This window comes from Colletotrichum siamense (assembly GCF_013390195.1).
Source record: "Colletotrichum siamense strain Cg363 chromosome Unknown KSG_Cg363_contig03, whole genome shotgun sequence".
NCBI classification, from domain to species: domain Eukaryota; kingdom Fungi; phylum Ascomycota; class Sordariomycetes; order Glomerellales; family Glomerellaceae; genus Colletotrichum; species Colletotrichum siamense.
The window spans coordinates 4,152,014-4,171,460 of record NW_023501016.1 but is presented as its reverse complement, the minus strand read 5'-3'; the positions used below and the strand labels follow the sequence as shown (position 1 = coordinate 4,171,460).

The 19,447-nt window shown below is 55.7% G+C and overlaps 3 protein-coding genes across 3 annotated transcripts; 2 read left to right on the top strand and 1 right to left on the bottom strand.

The window, feature by feature from the left end:
• Positions 1–3,997: 3,997 nt before the first annotated feature.
• On the top strand, positions 3,998–6,620 carry BEA4-3 (Beauvericin cluster-specific repressor BEA4; the record flags this gene model as incomplete). Its single annotated transcript, XM_036636933.1, has 2 exons — positions 3,998–4,910; positions 4,969–6,620. The coding sequence occupies 2 exons, from the start codon at positions 3,998–4,000 to the stop codon at positions 6,618–6,620; spliced, it is 2,565 nt and encodes an 854-aa protein (XP_036497256.1).
• A 2,601-nt stretch (positions 6,621–9,221) lies between these two features.
• On the top strand, positions 9,222–10,052 carry CGCS363_v005083 (uncharacterized protein; the record flags this gene model as incomplete). The annotated part of the gene is made up of 1 exon (XM_036636932.1): positions 9,222–10,052. The coding sequence occupies one exon, from the start codon at positions 9,222–9,224 to the stop codon at positions 10,050–10,052; it is 831 nt and encodes a 276-aa protein (XP_036497261.1).
• A 5,487-nt stretch (positions 10,053–15,539) lies between these two features.
• CGCS363_v005082 (uncharacterized protein) lies at positions 15,540–18,194 on the bottom strand (the record flags this gene model as incomplete). Its single annotated transcript, XM_036636931.1, has 1 exon — positions 15,540–18,194. The coding sequence occupies one exon, from the start codon at positions 18,192–18,194 to the stop codon at positions 15,540–15,542; it is 2,655 nt and encodes an 884-aa protein (XP_036497262.1).
• Between the last annotated feature and the right edge of the window lie 1,253 nt (positions 18,195–19,447).

The window sequence follows — 19,447 nt, the reverse complement described above, 5'->3', positions numbered from 1 at the left end:
CAGCCCCTTCTCCTCCTCCTCCTCCTCCTCCGGGACCAGCATCACTGACGGGCGGGAGATGGCTGCCAGGTGTTGGCGTCAGTTCCAGTGCCAGTGCCGTTGCACGGGTGGCACTTGCACCTGCACCGCACCTGCTGCACCTGCACTTGCAATCGCCAGCGCAGCCGGGACTCGTCTGCAATTCTCTCCACACCTGCACTTTTGCACCCGTCCAGCCAGCCAGTTTCTTTTCCTCTCCGACATCCATCCAGCATCCGGCGCAGGCCAAGACTTTCTCTCCACTACACTGCTGCTGCACCTTGAATCATATTCCACACGCGACCGAGCCGACAGACAACAAGACAAGCCTTTGGCGCTGGGCAGGGCATCCTGTCTCTCCCAAGACGACGGCGTCTCCCATGATCACCGGCAACTGCGTCTCCAGGCAACTTTGGGCAGACGGGACCTTGACCTTGACCGTGGGCCATTTCTCATGTCGACAGGAAAATGCGGCAAATGATATCCAGCATCGCCTGTCTCCGGGCACCCTCGAGCAAAGCGAAACCGCGACCAAATGTCTCTTCACGTCAGGTTCCGTCAGACCGGCAGCCAATTTCACCGCTAGACCGCTTCAGCGCTGGCAGCGCAGCTGGCTCCAGAGCCCAAGGCCCTTTTGCTCGGAGCAGGTGCAGGAAAGACAGGGTCCCCAGACAAAAAAGATAACGGGCTTCTCCAGCACTCGACTGCTGATATCGAGAATGGATACACATTCTCTCTGCGCTGAATGTCCATCCCACGGATATTAAACGCACGCGAACTGTATTGCCCTCTCCACTGCAAGCTCCATCTTTCAGCCAGTTGCCACGACAGAACAAGGACCAAATTTGCCCAATATGGCACGTTGACACCCTCTGACTTGTGTCTGCCGCGGTTCCTGGCTGTGGCACTGAGCATTGGCGCCATATGGGCACCAGCGCTGTGCCAGTTAACTTGGAAGCCGAACAGGAACAGGAAAAAGGCCGGGAATGACAAGGACAAGAATTGCTCCGCCGCGGGGCGCGGGGGTTCAACCGTTGTCGTTGCACAGCAGCACCACAAGGCACTGGGCCGCAGACCACCGACTCTTCTCCTCCATCTGCCCTGCGCTCAGCGGGTGGGCTGAAGGGCGGCCGATGAACCACCCCGTCATCATCCCTGTCAGCTCGGTTCGAGGCAAAGGGTGCCGAGGGAAACAGGGAGATGGCGATACAACACAGACGCCGTCAGATACAAGTGTCCTGACGCGGGATCCCCCGCAGTCGCCCGGTACCTCAGACAGTAGCGGAAAAGTACTCGGCGGTATTCGTCCGCCTCGGACTCAGCACGCCTTTTGTGAGGAGAGAGCGTCCGCTCACTTCAGTTCAGTCTCTGGCTCACATCTCTCTGCCAGCACCAGAACCAGCAATATCTCCAGCTGTCACATGCATTTCGCTCCTTTTCTCGCCTTACCGCAGCTGCGTCTCGTTGTTCGTGGGCCTTTCTCTTTGCCCACCGGCGCCGCAATCTTTCGAGAGTCATCTCAGACACGCTCTCAACCCCACGCGACAACTCGTCTTTTGACTGGTTCATCCTGTCATGTTCGACATCAAACCCGGACGGGATTGCCCAGTTACCGAGATGTGGCTTCCGCTGGCAGTCCTGGTTCAGATGTGCCATTGGCCAGGTTGGGCTGGCTTGGGTCAACGGCGAAGGCTTGTGCCAGCCGCCAGTTCGTCCAAACATTGTGTCCAATCAACATCTCCCGCCTTTAGTTTGTAACTAACGCTGGTCAAAGAAGACCTCACCTCGCTTTACCTCATCCACCCATCCCAGCTCAAGTACCGTTCCAGCCTCACCCCCGTCGACGACAATTGTCCGCGTCTTTTTAGCTCGCGGCGCCTGGTTCCTTGCCCGCAGCAAGCCCAAAGTTAATTGCACAGGCTTGGGGTTCTTCACAGGCGCCTCTTGAGATTCTCGATGCAGAAGAAGCACGCAAGCTGGCTGCTCAGCTGCCAATCAATCGTTGCCCTGGCCGCCTCCTCCGCCGCCGCCGTTGTCATTGTCCCTACATGCCCAACCCTGTCCTGCCATGCCCTGTAGCGCGGCAGATGCAGCAGCATTGCATCGCATCGCATCGCTAGCAGGGGTGGGCAGGGAGCAGGAGGGTGGGTTTTTGGTGGGTTTGCAAAAGGACCTGAGCTAGGTTGAGGCTAGACGCTAAAGGAGCAGCAACCAGCATGGCCTGGAGCTCAGTCTATTCAGAAACCCTCTCGGAGACTGACAACGGATGTGCAACGCTGTATTCTCCTACTGCCCACAGAAACCGGCCTGAGTATCGGGTCCATGTCTCGAGAGGTTTCTGGCTATTCCTCTTCGTCGACCGACACTGGCCACGAGCACGGTTTATTAGCTGAGACTCGAAGACCATCAACGACGATTACTCGGAATCGTCACACCTTGAACATCCGCAACGATCCGCGATCAGTAGTCCCACCGGATCTACTGCCAGCCTTTCGTCTGTTCGCTTGGTATTCTGTCAGATATCCGGGCTGGCAAAGCGGGTTGGGAGCATTCTCAGGTACCGTGAATACGAGTTCGTCGTGACAGGGATCGCAAGCGCCGCCAAATGGACGTCTTATCCTCGTCTCTACTGGCGGGTGCGTTGATCATTCTCCGTCTCGTCTCCTCTTCCCCCCCCCCGCAATCCTCTATCACGTCTTATCTCGCTGGCTTCCCGTGCTACGGATCCCGTTGCGGCGACCGGGTTGAATCTCCGTTCATCGCATGTCATCAGTCATGATTTTTTTTTATATATCCCAGCGGCGGAGACCGGATATTGTATGACCGCACTGAGTCGGACGTGCATCGAGCCGAGAACTAGGCTCCTCATAGTCTATTGCCTGGTCGTCTTGAGAGGCGGTCTCGTCTTTGCTAATAGTCTTAGATCCGGAGTCGTCTTCTAGCCAACTTCTCCGCATTTGACCTCCTCTTCTCCAACGTCGTCGAGCAGCAGCGCACCTCACAACTGAATCTTGGAGTAAGGGAAATGGAAAAGGCATGCAACCCCCTCCAAAGACTCGATGACCAGGGCCCCTGTCGCATCGACTGGCCACATCTTGACCAGAACAACCTAAAATCGCGGGCAAGCCAGGCAAAGCAAGGTACCTGGAACCCTGGACTTTGTACCTGCAATGAGATGGGGACTCCGTCTTGTCAGGGAATCCCTGTCCCTCAGGCATCTGGCGACGGACCCGCTGATCTGCTCGTCTTCACCCTCCCACTCTCTCTTCTCACTCGCTCTCTCAACTCTCTGTTCATCTTTAGCCTTGCCTACCACTCTTAGTTGTGTCTCTCGAGCTTTCTATTCCCCCGTCCACTAAGATCGAGAGAACGGCCAGGAACCCAGAGGCGAGGCACACACACCCCGAGAAGCTACACTTCTCACACACCCACCCAACCCGGCTCGCCTTCACGTAGGTTTCTCTCCTTCGGTCGACGTCGCCGCCCCCGGTCTCCCCCTCTGCCTTCCCCCCACCCCCGTCACTGCTCTCAAGTTGCCTCCTGGCCCCCCGTCTACGCACATGATGTACTTTCATACTGCTTGTACAATTCCTACATCCCTCCCCCGGACGAGTTGCTTGGTGAGGTTTATGATCCATGTTCGCCGCCTGTATATCTCTAGCCAATCTCTCATCCATGTAATCGGTGGCTGCCAGCAAGCACGCTCGACACAGCTCGATACATTTATACACTCCTCTTCCCCAAGCCATACCTTTCTCGAGGTATCGCCGTGTCCCTCGACTTCATCAGTCTACCTACTTTTACCTTCTGCTTGTGCCTGAAGTAGAACTCATCTTTCCGCATTAAATCCTATTCACCCAAACCACACGGAGTCTTGGACGTGCCCGCTTCCGCTTCCACTTCTACCTTGACCGGCACTCGACCTCGCATATGCGCCACCAACATCTTTGACAGTTCACTCGTTACAAAACCTGACAAGATGACCGCTCCCATAACTCAACAATCAACGGCGCAAGCCAAGGAGGCTGCTGCTGCCGTCGCCTCTGTTCGCAAGAGGAGAAGACGCGCTCCTGCCGGAGGTGCCGCTGACGACTGCTTCACATGCTCCAAGAGGAACGTAAAGTGTGATCGCAGACGGCCCTACTGCTCACAATGTCTCGAGATTGGCAACGAGTGCTCCGGCTACAAGACCCAACTGACATGGGGCGTTGGTGTCGCCAGCAGAGGCAAGCTCCGCGGCTTGTCCCTTCCCATCGCGAAAGCGCCACCCGTGGCCGGAGTCGCAAAGAAGTCCCCAGTCCGCGCCCGTGCTAACTCAACCGCCACCTCCGCTGGCTGGGCCGACGTTGACAACATGTCTCGAAGGAATTCACGCGACAATGGCGGCTTCTCACCAGAGCACATCGTTACCACCCCAACCACCCCCTACCCTCACAGCTACGACTTCCTCTCCATGTCGCATCCCGAGCAATCTTCGTCTATTGCAGCAAGCCATTGGGGCAACCTTTCATATTCCAGCAGTATACCAACTGATGGACCCAACTACCGCAAGCTGGGAGCTCATCTGGGCCCGATTCCCATCTCGAGCGCTCTGTCTTCTTCACTGGAGTCCGTGAGCGACGCCGACTACATGTCACCCATCAGCCACTCATATCCGAGAGACGACATTCCCTTTCTTCACAGCCCTACTGTCATGTACGACGGTTATAGCACGCATGGCTCTCCAGTTCCGCAGAGCCCCATCTCCGCCATTCTCATTGACCAGCGAGCCCCCACGTCTTGCCCAAGCCTCGTGTACGCACCGTCCGAACCGAGTTCGAGCCTCACGTCGCACATGGACAACTTCGAGAGCCAGTTGAGTCAGAAACTGATGCGGGAGTGTGACACTCTAAGTGAGACGGCCTGTCCGGCTCTGCTATAGGATCAAGCTCGCTGACGTGACGGCTTTAGGCGTTCCCGAGATGGATGCGTACAGCACAAGCTGCAACTCGAACAGCAACGTATGGACCTCGCCTCCTCCCGAAGAGATGTCGCCGCGGCATTCAGACCACCAGGCGTCGGCTCAATGGCCTACCATGTTTGAGCCCCAAGCCGTCCACGTCAACTCGGATCTCATTTCCAAGATGCCATTCTTCATGGACTACTACAAGAACATTATGTGCCCGTCAATGGTCTTCATTGACGGCCCCAGCAACCCTTACCGCGAGCACATTCTGCAGCTCGCCTCGAACAGCCAAAGCTTACAACACGCCATCTGCGCCCTGTCGGCATGCAACTTGCGGATGAAGCGCAGGCTCAGTCTCGGCCAGGACACACGGGAGCTTTCCGAGAAGCTCATGGCAGAGAAATCCGCTGCTGATTCAATGGCGGATGCTCAGCCTGATGACCAGTCTCTGTCAGAAGAGTACCAGCACCGGAACCTGGCCGTTCACTTGCTCAACCAGCAACTGAACGACCCGGCCAAGTCGAGTCATGACTCGGTTTTGGCAACTATCCTTTTGCTCTGCCACTACCGCATGGTGGAGTCTGGCATTGCCAAGTTCCATACCCAGTTCGCCGGCGTCAAGAAGATTCTCTCCATGAGGCGCTCGCAGAACCTGGCTCCCTCCCGCGACTCCGCGTGGATGGAGGCCATCTTCACCTACTTTGACGCCATCTCGGCGAGCATCAACGACCGCGAGGCTCAGCTCAACACTACTTTCTACGGTGTCATGCCCGACGCCCAGCTTCTTCCTCCTGGCGCTGAGAACATGGTCGGCTGCGACCGCGAGCTCTTCAAGACCATCAGCAGGCTCGGCAGGCTTAACCTGCTTTCTCAGCACCGCGCTGTTCAGAGCACTCTCTCTCGCAACGTGCCATCGCGGTCTCAGTCGCCGCTTGGCTCGCCCCTGGGCCACGCCTACAAGGGCAGCCTCAACAGTCTCCAGCACCATCAACTGGGAGATATGTACAACATGCCTAGCCACCGTTTCGACGGCAATGGCTTCGGCTCAACGCTGGATGATGATGAGTTTATCTGCTCTCCCGTCACTTACGACGACCACCGCAACAACTTCTGGCGGGAATGGAAGGAGGCCCGCGTTGCCCTCCAAAGCTGGGAGTTTGACTCGGCTCGCGTTCACGCTTCGCTCCCCGGCCCCGCAACCTCTGCACAGGTCCGAGACCTCGGCCATCTGTCCGAGGCGTTCCGCTACGCCGCCCTGCTCTACACGGAGCGTCTGGCCTCGCCCAACGTCCCGTCGACGCACAGCAACTTCCAGAACCTCGTCTCCCAGGTGGTCTACTACGCGACGAGCCTCGAGGCCGGCAGCCAGGCCGAGAAGTTCCTCCTCTGGCCCCTGTTCGTCGCAGGCAGCGAGTGCGTCAACGAGCTGCAGCAGAACATCGTCCGGAGCAAGTGCCGCGACATCATGGCCCGCTCGGGCTACATGAACAACCTCGCAGCGCTGGACGTGCTCGAGAAGCTCTGGGCCGGCGAGTGGGAGAAGAACGAGCCGCGCAGCCCCGCGGCGGTCAAGCTCGAAGCGATGCGCCGAGGTCCGTTCAACTGGACGAGGTGCATCGGGGGACCCGGTGTGGAAGTGGAGTGGATCATGTTTTGAGGGTGGCTTGTGCGAGTAGGGAACAAGGGGACGCCATGCAATAAGGAAAAAAAAAAAAAAGGAAAACAGGGGAAGGGTATTTTCGTTTTTACTGGGACTCCTGGGTTGTTACGCGAGTCAAGCGCGCGGTTGAGGCGGTCCGGAGAGCGCGCGATGTTTGGTTTTACACACTTGGTTTACTCGGCGACAAGCTGGGCTGGTCACGACATGATGAGAAAGGGGGGTTGGGTGGAAATCTACCTGTAACTGTACAATAGTAACTACTAAACATTATGCATATTTACGATCAGGCGTAATATTGGGTTGGAGGGATTGAGGGAGGAGGAGGATAGCCTCAGCGCAAAAATACAAAGCACGATGAAAGGCCGCACACTGCACACTGCACACTGCACACGACCCTGGACCAACACGCGATCTTGATTACACAATACCCGCTAGTGTAAGCTTATATCATACTTTCAGTGTTCATTAATGATGCGAAAAAGAAGCCTCGGCCCGGGCTTCTTTCGTCAGGGAGACAAGGCTCAGAAGAGAGTTCAGGCTAGAACGAGTAGAAATTAATGAGCAAAGCTTTTTCATCTGGAGCAACTGATTTCCGTCTGGACAATGTCCGATCAAGCTTGGACATCAAAGTCAAAAAGCTGCGATGGCGTGCTCGTGTTCTGCCGAGTCGTGATGAACGGTACCTGCGTTGCGGCGGTTGCTTCGTCTACCGAACAGCGGGCAGCGGCGAAAGGGCAAAGCGGATCAGGATCGGCCTTTCAGGGTCTCTCTCTCTCTCTCTCTCTCTCTCTCACTCTCTCAGCGGAGTGCAAGCGGATAGTCAGTCGCAACTTGCCGGAACTCTGGGCCTTTCTCTCTTGTACAGCGTCTCATCGCGTTTGAGCTAGGCTAAGTAAGCTGCGAGGCTCGCTTTTCCTGGGTGTGTGTGAGTGGAGGAGGATGGAGGATAGAGGGAATGGAGGAGGAGGGTGTGGTGAGAGTGAGGTGAGGGGTGAGGGGTGAAGCAGAGAGAGGGGGAGGGGGAGGAGGGAAATCACAGGTGAGTTGCGTGAAGTGCACCGCCCAGCAACCACAACCACCACCACTACCACAAGTCAGCAGTCAGTCATTCACTCAGAGGAGGGACGGTGGAAAGAGGGTTCGGTGGCTGATTTGCCTCCCGCTCTTCGCAGTGCGCCGCCGCCGCCGCCCCTCACCCCGGCGAGGCTCCACAGGCGGTCTTGTCCAGTCGCAATCGCTCCAAGCGCCGTTTGTGGGAGCGGGAGGCGCATGTGGGCGCGATCCATCGCCCATGTGTCTGCGGACAGGGGTCTGGTCTGGTGTCTACTTAGGACGGTCTAGCTATCTTTGTATCTCGTTGATTACATACGCTCTGTACGTACGGCGCCGCCGGAAGGAGACATATCTTATTTTTGGCGAGGAACGGGGAGAGCGCCAAAGAGTATTGATGGAGTGCAGTGTGTTTGATGTGACGTGATGTATAGTACGCGGTAGGAAACTTGGTTTTCCCATCCGGAGGCACGAGCTTTCGGATATGCGATGTGGATATACGGGTACTATACGCTGGATATATCGCGGCGAGATAATGGGATATGAATAGAGTGGTGGTTTCCCGTATTGCTTGCCTGCCTGCCTGGCTGATAGCTTGCTGCTCTCATGCAAAAACGGGCTGGACCCTGTTATTTCTCTCTCTCGGTTCCCTGCCTTATGTGATCCTTGCACCGGGCTCGGTTGCAACAGACCGAGGCAGGAGATGGGCATTTTCCTTTACACTCCGTTGCGTTGACAGCGTCCGCCCCCCTTTTTTTTCCCCGCTTATGCAAAAACATGAAAAAAAGCCAATTTTACGCTGTGACGCGCATTTCTCTGCATCGCACGCAAAACGCGTCAAAGTCATCACCAACACCTCAATTGCCGTCAATCACTATAGTCCCAGTAGTATTCAAACGTATAACTACACGATAGAGACATAAGGTGTGTATTTCATGCTTCCGTAGCAGTCAATCTACCCATCGAGGCATTGCCAACCCAGCTAGTCACCTCATCCCCATACCATTCGACCAACAAAAGGTCTATTTTCGTCATGAGAGATCAAGATGACATTTGCTGAGGAACAGAAGAAGAGACCTGCTGTATGACTTTATATATCTACTCAGCATACGGTTTGTATGGCTCTGAGTAATATATAAGCATACCAAGGGGCTTGATACGGTTCTTCAGAGCAAATGCTTTGGCAGTCAACAGGATTAATGACTCTCCTGATAGCTCAGCTTGTTCACGATATTGAGCAAGAGTCTACTGCTGTATAGATTGTGCCCTGTTACTTACAGTTTGCCGCTGGTCAGTACATGTCCGTGGTTTATTATATCAGATACATCGAGAAAGACGCCGGGCGACGACGACGATACAATGGCGCCCAGAATATCGAATCTACAGCTATCGACGATCGCGATGATACTGCCATTCGAAGACCAAAAGACCCACGAGCTGGCAAGTATCGTTGGCTGTACCGAACGAACGATTCGACGACATAGATCACGACGTAATATCACTGGCGAAGTGCAGAGATATAAGAGGTGCCGCCAGAGTCGACAAAAGATGGAAATATGGCATCGTACAGAGCTTCTTGAACTACTGCAGTACCGCAGCGATCTATCTCTTGAAGAGATGCAAGATTTCCTATTTGAAGCCTTCGAGATCCAGATCAGTCGTTCTGCAATCAGTCGACAGTTAAACTCAGCTGGCTGGACGAACAAGAAGTCCAAGATTATTGCTGCTCAGCGAAGTGACGAACTACGATACGAGTACTTGTACCGTATACGACGATATCGCCCCGACCAGCTGGTATTCGTCGACGAATCCGGCGTCAATAAGGATACTGGGATACGGAGGACTGGATGGGCGCCGAAAGGGCTTGCTGCGTTTCGAACTGCAGAGATTGATCGGTTTCAGAACTCTCGCGTACAGATCCTGCCAGCCCTCACGTTGAGCGGTATCCTACACTTGACTACGTATTATGGTACGACTGACGGCGATGGGTTCTTTCGTTGGCTACAGGAGTGCCTTATCCCGAAATGTGGGCGTTTTCCAGAGCCAAACTCTGTCATCGTTATGGATAACCTCTCCTGCCATCGTATACCTGAAATCGAGGGTTTATGCCGGGTATCAGGTGTCCATCTCGAGTTTCTGCCTCCGTATTCACCAGACTTCAACCCCATCGAAGAGTACTTCGGCGATCTAAAGCGATACATCAGGAAGACGTATTCGAAGTGGAACAACGATGAGAATGACACTCGGGATTTCATGGAATATCTACGTGACTGCGCTATGGAGATTGGGTATCGTCTACCCCAGATCGAGGGCCATTTCCGCCATTCGTTCGTCAACTTTGATGGGACAGAGCATATATTTGACGATATCGAACTATAAAAGGGAGGATTTGCTGCCAATATTGAACATCAGCAAGCAATCCAAATTTTCATCGTGCGTTCGCGCGCAATAGATCTTAATCGTGTCGTCATATGATGGTCAATCATCAAATCCATGATTGTAGCCAACAAGATTGCCAAAAGGTTAGCCACAAGCGCACCAGAACACAAAAAATATACCGTCGTCCATTGTTTTCGTCGGTAGCTACGTATACATATCAATTTTGCCTGTATAACGGCTGAAACGCGTTGTTGATGCTTGTGACGATGATTTGTGATGATGACACGTCATCACGATCAGAGACTTCAACCATAGTCAGAGACTTCAACTGCCCCTAACCAGTATCGGGATGGACCGAAGTGTATTGTTTGCAGATCCAAAATAACAGTAATTCTATTGCTTTTATACGTATAGAGCGGCAGTGTTGAATCTACGGCTATGGGTAGACTTTTCCGTGGTTGAACACGTCATGCAAAAAAATCGCGCATACAGTCAAACTTCACACCACTCTTGCTGTATCACTCTTCTTCGTTATCCTCCTCCGAGTAATACGTCTCTGTTGACGACGTATCACTCGAGATTTCAATCTGATTGTCCTCATCGCCTTGCTCGATTTCGTCTTGTTCGATCTGTAACTGCGTGGGCAGCATCTGCGACGCTGACAGCAGTGGTGACGAAACGAAACCAAAGAGTTCCGAAACGCCTACAAAGTTAGCCATATTCGACAGTAAACAGCTCTATATACACTCACCACGTCGACCAACTTCAACTGGCGTACCACGGATCTCTTGCTCGATGGATTGACGTGGCACTAGGGCGTCGATATGTCGGGATGACCCCAACTCGCCTGAAACTAGCGCCGCAGAGTTTTCAACTGGCGCCGCCGCCGTCCCTCCTGGCAATCCAGCGTATATTCTTGTATAAACATCTCCTTCTGACTCTCGATGGTTTGAATGAAGTTCAGAGTGAGATACCACGTCGGAGAGGGCGTCAGACTGCCCTCCGTAGTAGGCGCTGTTGTCTATGAAGGATTTGATCGAGTTCCTGACATCTTCGGTAAGATCTTGAGTAAAACCCTGTTCAGTAAACCAAATATCTGGTAACTTGCGAATTGCCCGCAAGCTACTGTCTACTGATCGCAGTTTCTGTAGCTTCTTTCTGAACCCTTCGTCGACGTTATATCGCTTGCCGCGGACGGATATAAACCACTTGATGAAGCTGGCCACTTGATCTAGAGCTTTTCGAGGCGAATCCGGTACCACTGGCGAGGACGAACGAATCGGGAGTGCGATACTTGGTTGACGAGTGCTTGGAAGGTTCAATGGCGGAAGAGTTGGCAACGAATACTGTGAGATGTTCGCATATGGCCAATATGCCGGCGGCGGCGGCGCCGGCGGCGGCAGCTGTACGTATGGGTTAGGATATTGAAGATGACGATCTGGCGCCCCCGCGTTGCCGTATATATTGACGATGGCGTTGCTGTTGGCGTTGGTTAGGCCAGATCTTGACCCTGATGATGGAAGTGCGGCATTTTCAGCCTTCTCTTCCGTCATCACTGTCGTCTCCTGGTTATCATCAACCTCCACGATATTCTTACTTCTCTTGCCCTGGCGTTTCTGATCCTCTATAAACTGGTCGTGAAGAATCTCACCAAGCAGTTCTTTAGGTGGTTCCATATTGTCAACGCCAGCCTGTCCAGTCATAATAGCCTTCGCCCACTTCTCTATATGGTGAGATTTGATCTTGTAGTGCTTCTGGCCTAGTATATAGCACCAGTTGAACTTCTCGTCGCCCGAACTATTCTTACATCTCTGGTACTCTGGGCAGATGTGCGTACGGAGAAGTTGTCTGTGCATACCCTCCTTCCGACGCTCGACGTTTGCAGGATCGTTAGCCTCACGATCGATCGCCTCTTGCATGCCGGCTGAAACGCCTGCTCGGCCACCTTTTCGAGGCGTTCGTACGCCAGTCACTATACCACCAGAGATTGGTACGGCGCTGTATTGCCACTTGACGGTGAGGTGGACTTCACCCCTCTCTTCAGCTTGTTCAAGAGAGGGGACAATATCAACCCATGGAATACTTGGCCAAGTGACCCCTCCAGTAGACGGATAGACCCGAGTGAAGATTGGTGTTGGTTTAGATGCGTTGGTGGGCTTCCTCCAAGCAACGACAACAGCGATATTGGCCTTCTTCACAATATACGAGTGAGCCACTTCTGCCTCAAGTTGGGCGCCGCTGTCTGCCTCCCAGTCTCTACTATTCGCATCTAATACAGGAGCAATACTGAATCTGTTATACGCGATGCTCTCGATGGTTAGATCGAGAACAGGTAAACCGTTACCCTTGAGCGCTGGGCCACGGGTAACCTGGATTTGTAGCAGAGTTGGTTCCTCGTTACCCATATCGTCCTCCTCTTCAAATACATCGTGGAACGACATAAACGTATCATCAGCGCTATGGCGAGGGGCCGTAGGCGTATCGTCCGCAAATCGAGTGGTTTGACGAGGGGTTGGGTTAACTGGGGTCGAGTCTGGTCGAAACGGTGGCATCGACGAAGGCAGAGTACTTCGGAGCCGGATCGTATGCGGCGGATCCTTCTTTCGCTTCCTCTGCGTTGTCGTTGCTTTTTGGCGAGAGGACGCTTTTGGAGCTCTTCGTGATGACGGAGGGGCTATAAGTACACGCTTTCTTCGCGATGTAGACTCAGCCGCCACCAAATCATTAGTCTCGGGTCCAGCCTCGGCGACGATAACCTCCTCGGCGGCCTCCTCGGCGGCCTCTTCGGCGGCGGCAGCCCGGCGAGCCCTCTCGGCGGGCGTAACGATCCTGATCGACGGCGAGGCAGAGCGTTGAGGAGGATCTCTGGCGGCGTCCTGTGCCAGTTGTTGTATACGTCGTTGTTTCCGCGTACCGTTGGCGATGGGTGACGGACGATGCCCAGAAGGGTCATCATCCGCCTGCCGAGCCGCGCGGCGGCGTTTAGGAGGCATCACGATGCCCTCAGATAATGAGATTCAATAGAAATAGATCAATTGAAGCCATCAGAATAGGTCAATTGCCGTACTACGAATATCTACGTGGCGTTGGGCAAATTTTCATGTATATACAGGGATTATGCGTGCGTAATTTCGGCAAAAAGGGGGGGCGGACGCTGTCAACGCAACGGAGTGTAAGCGTTTTTGAGTTTCTTTCTGTATATGATTTGCAACGCTAAGAGCGCGGCGCGGTGTTGATCGATGTTGGAAGGGTCCCGGGTCTGGAACTTGAACTGGGTTTGGAGGGACAGCGCAGACGGACATCCGCTGGTACGACGTATCTCGGAGAGGGGCGGAAGTACCGCTGCAAGTCTGAAGATGTCGAGCAGAACAGAGAGAGTGTAGTGTGTAGTGAACAGCCGGACGAACAGCAAGACACAGGGCGCCCGGGGATGGACGGATCGAGGAGTTTGGCGGATCGATGCGCACGGGGTAAGGTATCCAGACCGGCTGGCGAGCAACACAACACAACAGCAGGACCAAGTACCAGAGGTACAAAGCAGAGCAGAGGAGGGCAGGGACAGGGATCAGGGGCTCATACGGGCTGGGGAAGAAGGGCAGGACAGGGGATGCCTTGAAGAGCCCACTCGAGCCAAAAAAGTTCCCATGTGGGGGTGATAAGGGAACGTTCGGGCCAAGGAGCCAGGGTGGTTGCGGGATGGGGAGAAGTGATTGGAGAGCCGGACGCGGGACTGGACGGGCGTTTGTGGTCTTCGATCTGGCGAAGCATGGGTTTGGCAGGGGCTCTTTGTGGTGGCAGAAGTGTGGACAACAAGAAGGGGACGATTGAGGAAGAGTGAGAAGGGAAAAATAAAAAAGGATAGAGGAAGGGCAGGCAGGACATGGGACGGAGAGGGGATGGGTACGGCTGCGGTAGGGATGCAGGGGGTTTGTTAAAGAGTGGAGGATGCCGATGGGAGGTTAAAGCGAGGACAGAACAGGGGGCAGGGGGATGAGTTGACAGAACAGACACTGACAGACAGACAGACAGACAGGCAAAGACGGAGCAGGGGAAGTCGAGGCGGTGGCGAGATCCATCATTCCCGCCTGCGAACTAATAACCTGGTCGCGCATATGGCATGGCTGGCTCTCCCCTTCCCTTCCCTCCCCTGGGGTCCCGTACCTACTGCGGACTACTCTAATCATGCCGGTGTCTGTTCTTGTCGCCGTTGTCGACCAGGGTGTGTATGTGTGTGTGTGTGCTCTGGTAGGTAGCGTAGCATCCTCTGCTCCCCCTCCCCCATTTCCGTGGCTGCTTCGTCTGTGCGACAGCCCGGAGAACGACGGAGTAAGGCGGACGGAACGACGTCGTGAGTGTCCTGCCTCGTGCATGCCACTTTACCGTGCAGCAGCAGCATGTCAAGATAGCGGGCTGGGGGTCCTTCAGCTGCGGGAGTTGTTTGACTTGTGCAAATTAGTCGGCGACGAGAGAGAGAGAAGGACCATGGACCGTGGACGATGGCGAGACAGTGAGATGACGGCGCGTGGGGGTCACCCAGCGAGTCTGACGGGCTTCCTCTCGGGGATTTGAGTTGTTGTTCGTCGTTGTTTGGTTCCTTCATCTCCGTGATGGGCGGCCTTGATGTGGTCATCCAGGGTGATCGCATATGTCTCTCCCCCCTCTGAGGTCATTGCGGATTTGAGAATCGAAACTCGAAGGTGGTGAGGATTCCGATCAACACTCTACTCTGCCCTCGCTCCTCTTCCCGGCAGTTATGACGACAGCCGGTGAGGGAAGCGAATATCTCCCACTCGAGAGGTGGAGGTGCATACCAAATACACGTCAACCAACCTGACGTAGCCACTGCACCTTGCCGAGTTTCCATCTTGGTGTCCGTCGGCCGCCCGGAGCCTGAAGAATAACGCACACGCCCAACATCCTGTGATGCTTGGCTTCTTGCAGCTATCTATCTAGTGGCCAGAACCTGGTTTAAGGAATGTGCTGGTTAGCCTGCCGGAGCGAGCAGAAAGAAAAAAGCACGCACATCTCCACCATCGCCAACGGAAGAATTGAGGGCCATGAAGCTAATGGATAAGGGCACACGATCGGGTTCGTCGGTGTAAAGGCAACGCGAGCCGAGGACCCTGGGTTCTCCTTGGCGGGGTATTGGGAGTTGTAAAGTCCCGCGTGCTCAGGGATCGGAGGACGGGGATCGAGGCTTGACATTTCTTCGCCTCTTTGCAATCAACTTCACAGCCATCAACAGAGTCAGGGCAGTCAGGGGAGATTGGACAGGCTTGAGTCGCGACTTTTCTTGATTGATGATACAGCGGTGTACGGATACATGCCGAGCATGGAGGTCCCCTATCCAAACCCTAAATTAAGCTGTTGTACACTCCGACAGGGACCTCGATGCTTCAAGCGTCCTCTCCTGGTCCATGAACTCCGTCAAACACCAGCAAGGACATGCCCCTCGCGCCTAAATTCCGCATCATTATCGTCTTCCCTTCAGCCGCGCCACTTGAACCGGCTCTGCCTCAACATGTCCAACAGCCCCGTGGGCAGCAGCCCCTTGTCCACAATCACAAGACTGCCGAACCTCGCGATCATGTCCTTCGCGTAGAGCCCGCAGATCCACTGCTCGTACCCGCCGAGCCCGTACCAGCCCGCCGGCGTCGACCCCAGCGCCGCCTCCACGTCGCCCGCCAGCTCGATCCCCTTGGCCTCCGGCAGCTGCCGCAGCCTGTCCAGCACCCGGCCCAGGCTCGCCGACGTGCGCCGCCGGTGTCGTGTGAACTCCTCGAAGCTCATGAACGGCTCGTCCCTGAGGTCCGTGAAGTCGTCGTTGTGCCACCACGAGCCCCTATCCACCGCGTCCATGTCCTCGTACCGCGCCTTGTGCGCGCGGTACTCCGCCTCCTCCTCCTCGAGGAACTTGTCCATGATCTCGTAAGGGTCCTCCGCCACGGCCTCGCGGATGAGATAGAGGGGCACAAAGGGGTTCTTCAACCCCAGGCCACCAAGCGAGACGGGGAAATACAGATACCCGTCAGGGATGTCCGTAATGCCAAACCTCTCGCCTACCATCCGCTTGAGCCTCGCCCCGGCGCTGCCCCCGCCGACCTGGTTCTCGTCGCTGTCGTCGCCGCCGCCGTTGTCCTCGCCAAACAGCCGGCGTTGTATGCGGTGGAACGTCGCGAGCATGCTGTCCACGTGCGCGCGGGAGTAGCAGTTGGCGAGCTGGCCGCAGTTGGTCCCGAAGAAGCGCGCGCCGTAAATGTTCCACGCCTGGATCCAGTCGAAGACGCTGCCGCACGCCTCCAGCTGCAGGCGGAGCTCGTCAATGTGCGCGTCAATCTTGCGCTGGTCGATGACGAAGCGCCCGGACGCCGGGTCGAGCTGGAGGAATCCCCACACGACGTCCCCCTTAGGAAGCCCCTTTACGTGATCACTCTTGGCTGCCGCCGTCGCTTCCGCTCCCGCCGCCCTGATGTGCACGCTGCCCGTCTTGTCCTCGTTGATCTCCAGCCCCATCATCTCCACGAACTCGCTCATCGTCCTCCACGCCCGCGCGCACGTCTCCTGGCCGCCCCAGAGCCACATGTCGTCGTGGAGGCGGTAGAGCCGGCAGCCGTCGCCGTTCTGGTTGACCGCGAAGTCCATGCAGAAGAGCATCGTCTCGGCGATGAAGTCCGCCAGGGGCGTGCTCAGGGGCGTGCCTCTCCTGCGGATCTGCGCCGGGGTGCCGGGGGGATCTTGCGCGAAGCGGAGGGGGCACTCAAGGATGCGCTGGAAGAGGGAGATCCAGTCGTCACGCACGCCGAAGAACCGCAGGATGGCGAAGATGGACGAGTGCGGCACGCTGGGGCCGAACCATTTCAGGTCGGACCGGATGACGGTGATGTCGCTGCCGAGGCGCTGGTGGATGATGATCTCGGACTGGATGAGGTGCAGGAGGTTCTGGACCACGGCCGTGTGCGATTTCCGGGTGTCGTCGTCCTCCTCGAGGCGGTCGTTGCTGGAGCTGTACCCGCCCCTCTTCTCCTCCGCGGAAGCCGGCAGCTGGTCGAGGAAGATCTCGTCGTGGAAGTGGCCGGCGAGCTTCTTCTCCACGGACCCGCTGTCGTCGATGTTCGTCGTCCTGAGGAAGTACCGCCGCCGACGGACTTCCTCCTTGCTCATGCGCCTTGCCGCGGCCTTCTCGACGCCGTGCTCTCCCGTGAACCGGACAAGTAGGGCGCGCATCCTGACGGCCCACTGCATCCCGACGTGGTGGATGAAGATGGACTGCAGGAGGTCTTCGTCGGGGAAGAACCGGTACCGTCCGTTGAGCTGTCGTCGCTGGTCAATGATGCTGTCGCCGTCCCATACCCACTCTCTCCGGGTCTGCATCCGCATGTTGAGGACGTCTGCGATTTCGCGCAGGACGACCTTGTTGTTGAGGAAATCGTTCAGGATCGTCCTCTTTTGGTCGGTGAGGGTGTCAGTCCGGAGGAGCCCGCGGATGGTGTTGCCCAGAGAGTCCTCGTCAAAGTGCGTCGTCTTCTCATCCCACGACTTTTGGAACTTCTCGACGTCCTCCTTCAAGTGAACAAACGCGCGACGGACGTCCTTTGACGACTCGCAGAACAGCTGCTCCAGGTACTCGGTGATGGCGGCCTCGTCCGTCTTCTTCGCCTTGAAAACGTAGTCCTCCCACGTCGCCCGCTGCTGGTGCATCTCCTGCCGTCCGACCGGAACGAAGCTCGCCTCCGAGCCCTGGTCGTCCGACTTGCCATCAGACACCCACTCATTCACCAGCTTCCCGTACAGCTCCGCGAAGCGATACTTTGTCGATTCCACGTCCAGGCTCTGCCGCACGGCGTTCTCGTACCCGCGAATGAAGTCTGCCGATATACAGGGGTCGAACTTGGCCTGGTCGACGAAGCGCTTGAGGTTGGCGATCGAGATCAGGCGGCTGTCGGCGATCTGTGACATGAAGGGGAGGCTCTCTGCTCTTTCGACGAGCAGCTTTGCCCGCTTGCGGTGGTCCGTCTCGAGAGCCGCATCTTCCAAGAGAGCCTGCTTGGACTGCTCATAGGCTCGCTTTTGCTTGTGGAGCTGGTCGAGCTTCACGTTCGTAATGGTGAAGAGGGTCTGCGACAGGACATCGGAGGAAGCCATCTTGGTTAATGAGGATTTGTGAAGTGGTGAAGACTGCCGCTGTCTGAACGAGACGGTGGTGCTGATGCTCCTGTGAGATCTATTCGAGTGAAGGGATGGCCATCTCATGAAGCTCTTATAAGCCCGTAGGCCGCTTCTTCCACCAAGTCCAAATGAGGCCATTGTCGCTTGCCGGGTGAGTTTTCGGTCTGAGTAACACGGGCTCCAAACATTTTGGCCTCGTTTGGAGATTTCCCACGTGGATGGCTTTGTTGGTGCTCGCTGCGCCCGCCTGGGTCCTCAGGCAACGTCTGAGGCCATTTTGGCCTCAGTGGAATCTCACTGTGCAATGCACCTTTTCGTCCTCATTTTGCAAAGGGAAAACGGAAAAATACATTTCTAACCGACAATCTTTTGGATTTTGATGGATACATGACGTCGAGAGTGAGACGTAATGAGAGGTTGAAAAACGTTGAATGAACAATACCTCATACCTGGTGCTGAATTCGGCAAACGCTCAGTCGTAGTCGTCGTGTCGCTCGTGTGTATCGATCCCGCTCGGTATGCTCTTCCTCCTCCCACTTCCCGATCAATCGCCCTGCGTCTTTCTTCGATCTGTCGTCGATATTCTCATCATGTCTTTGTCAGCCAGACCGAAATCTGAGAAATGCATCCCGCGAAATGCACAATGTGTAAAAGCCCAAGACAGGCCCGCGCGGTAAATAAGTCAGTGAAGGAGGCCGCTAACGACACCGACATCGGCAGTGACGTGATTGCGAGGTTTCGTCGCTGGTGGGTAAGATAAGAAGGCATACGCAACACCCGGGGATTAGTTTCCAATAAGCTCGCGGCCGTCTTTCCCTTTCCTGAAGGCTGGCACCCCGCTGAAGACATGCCAAACGGCGCGCTTATCTTGCAAACTTCCTTCCGGGGAAATTCTCTGCTTGAGCAAGCCGTGATGGGTGCGCGCGGCACCAGATTGCCTCATGGGCAACCAGCGAGGCCATTACCCGTTGCGGGCAAGATGGCCGGGGCGCAGAAGCTGGGGGGTTGCCGAGCTTCGGCAGAGTCAGTAGCAACAGCAATCCTCGCTGCAGAATAGCTGTCCCTGGGTGCTTCAATGATCTGTCAACGGGGCCAGGCGGCAGTTCTCTTACCCATTGGCCTTGCAGTAATTAGTCAGTCTCGCAACCGGGCCGGCGCGCGGCCGCAATCGAATGCGAACGACCTTTAATCGACGACATGCCGTTTTCCGACGGGAAACTTGGGGAGAC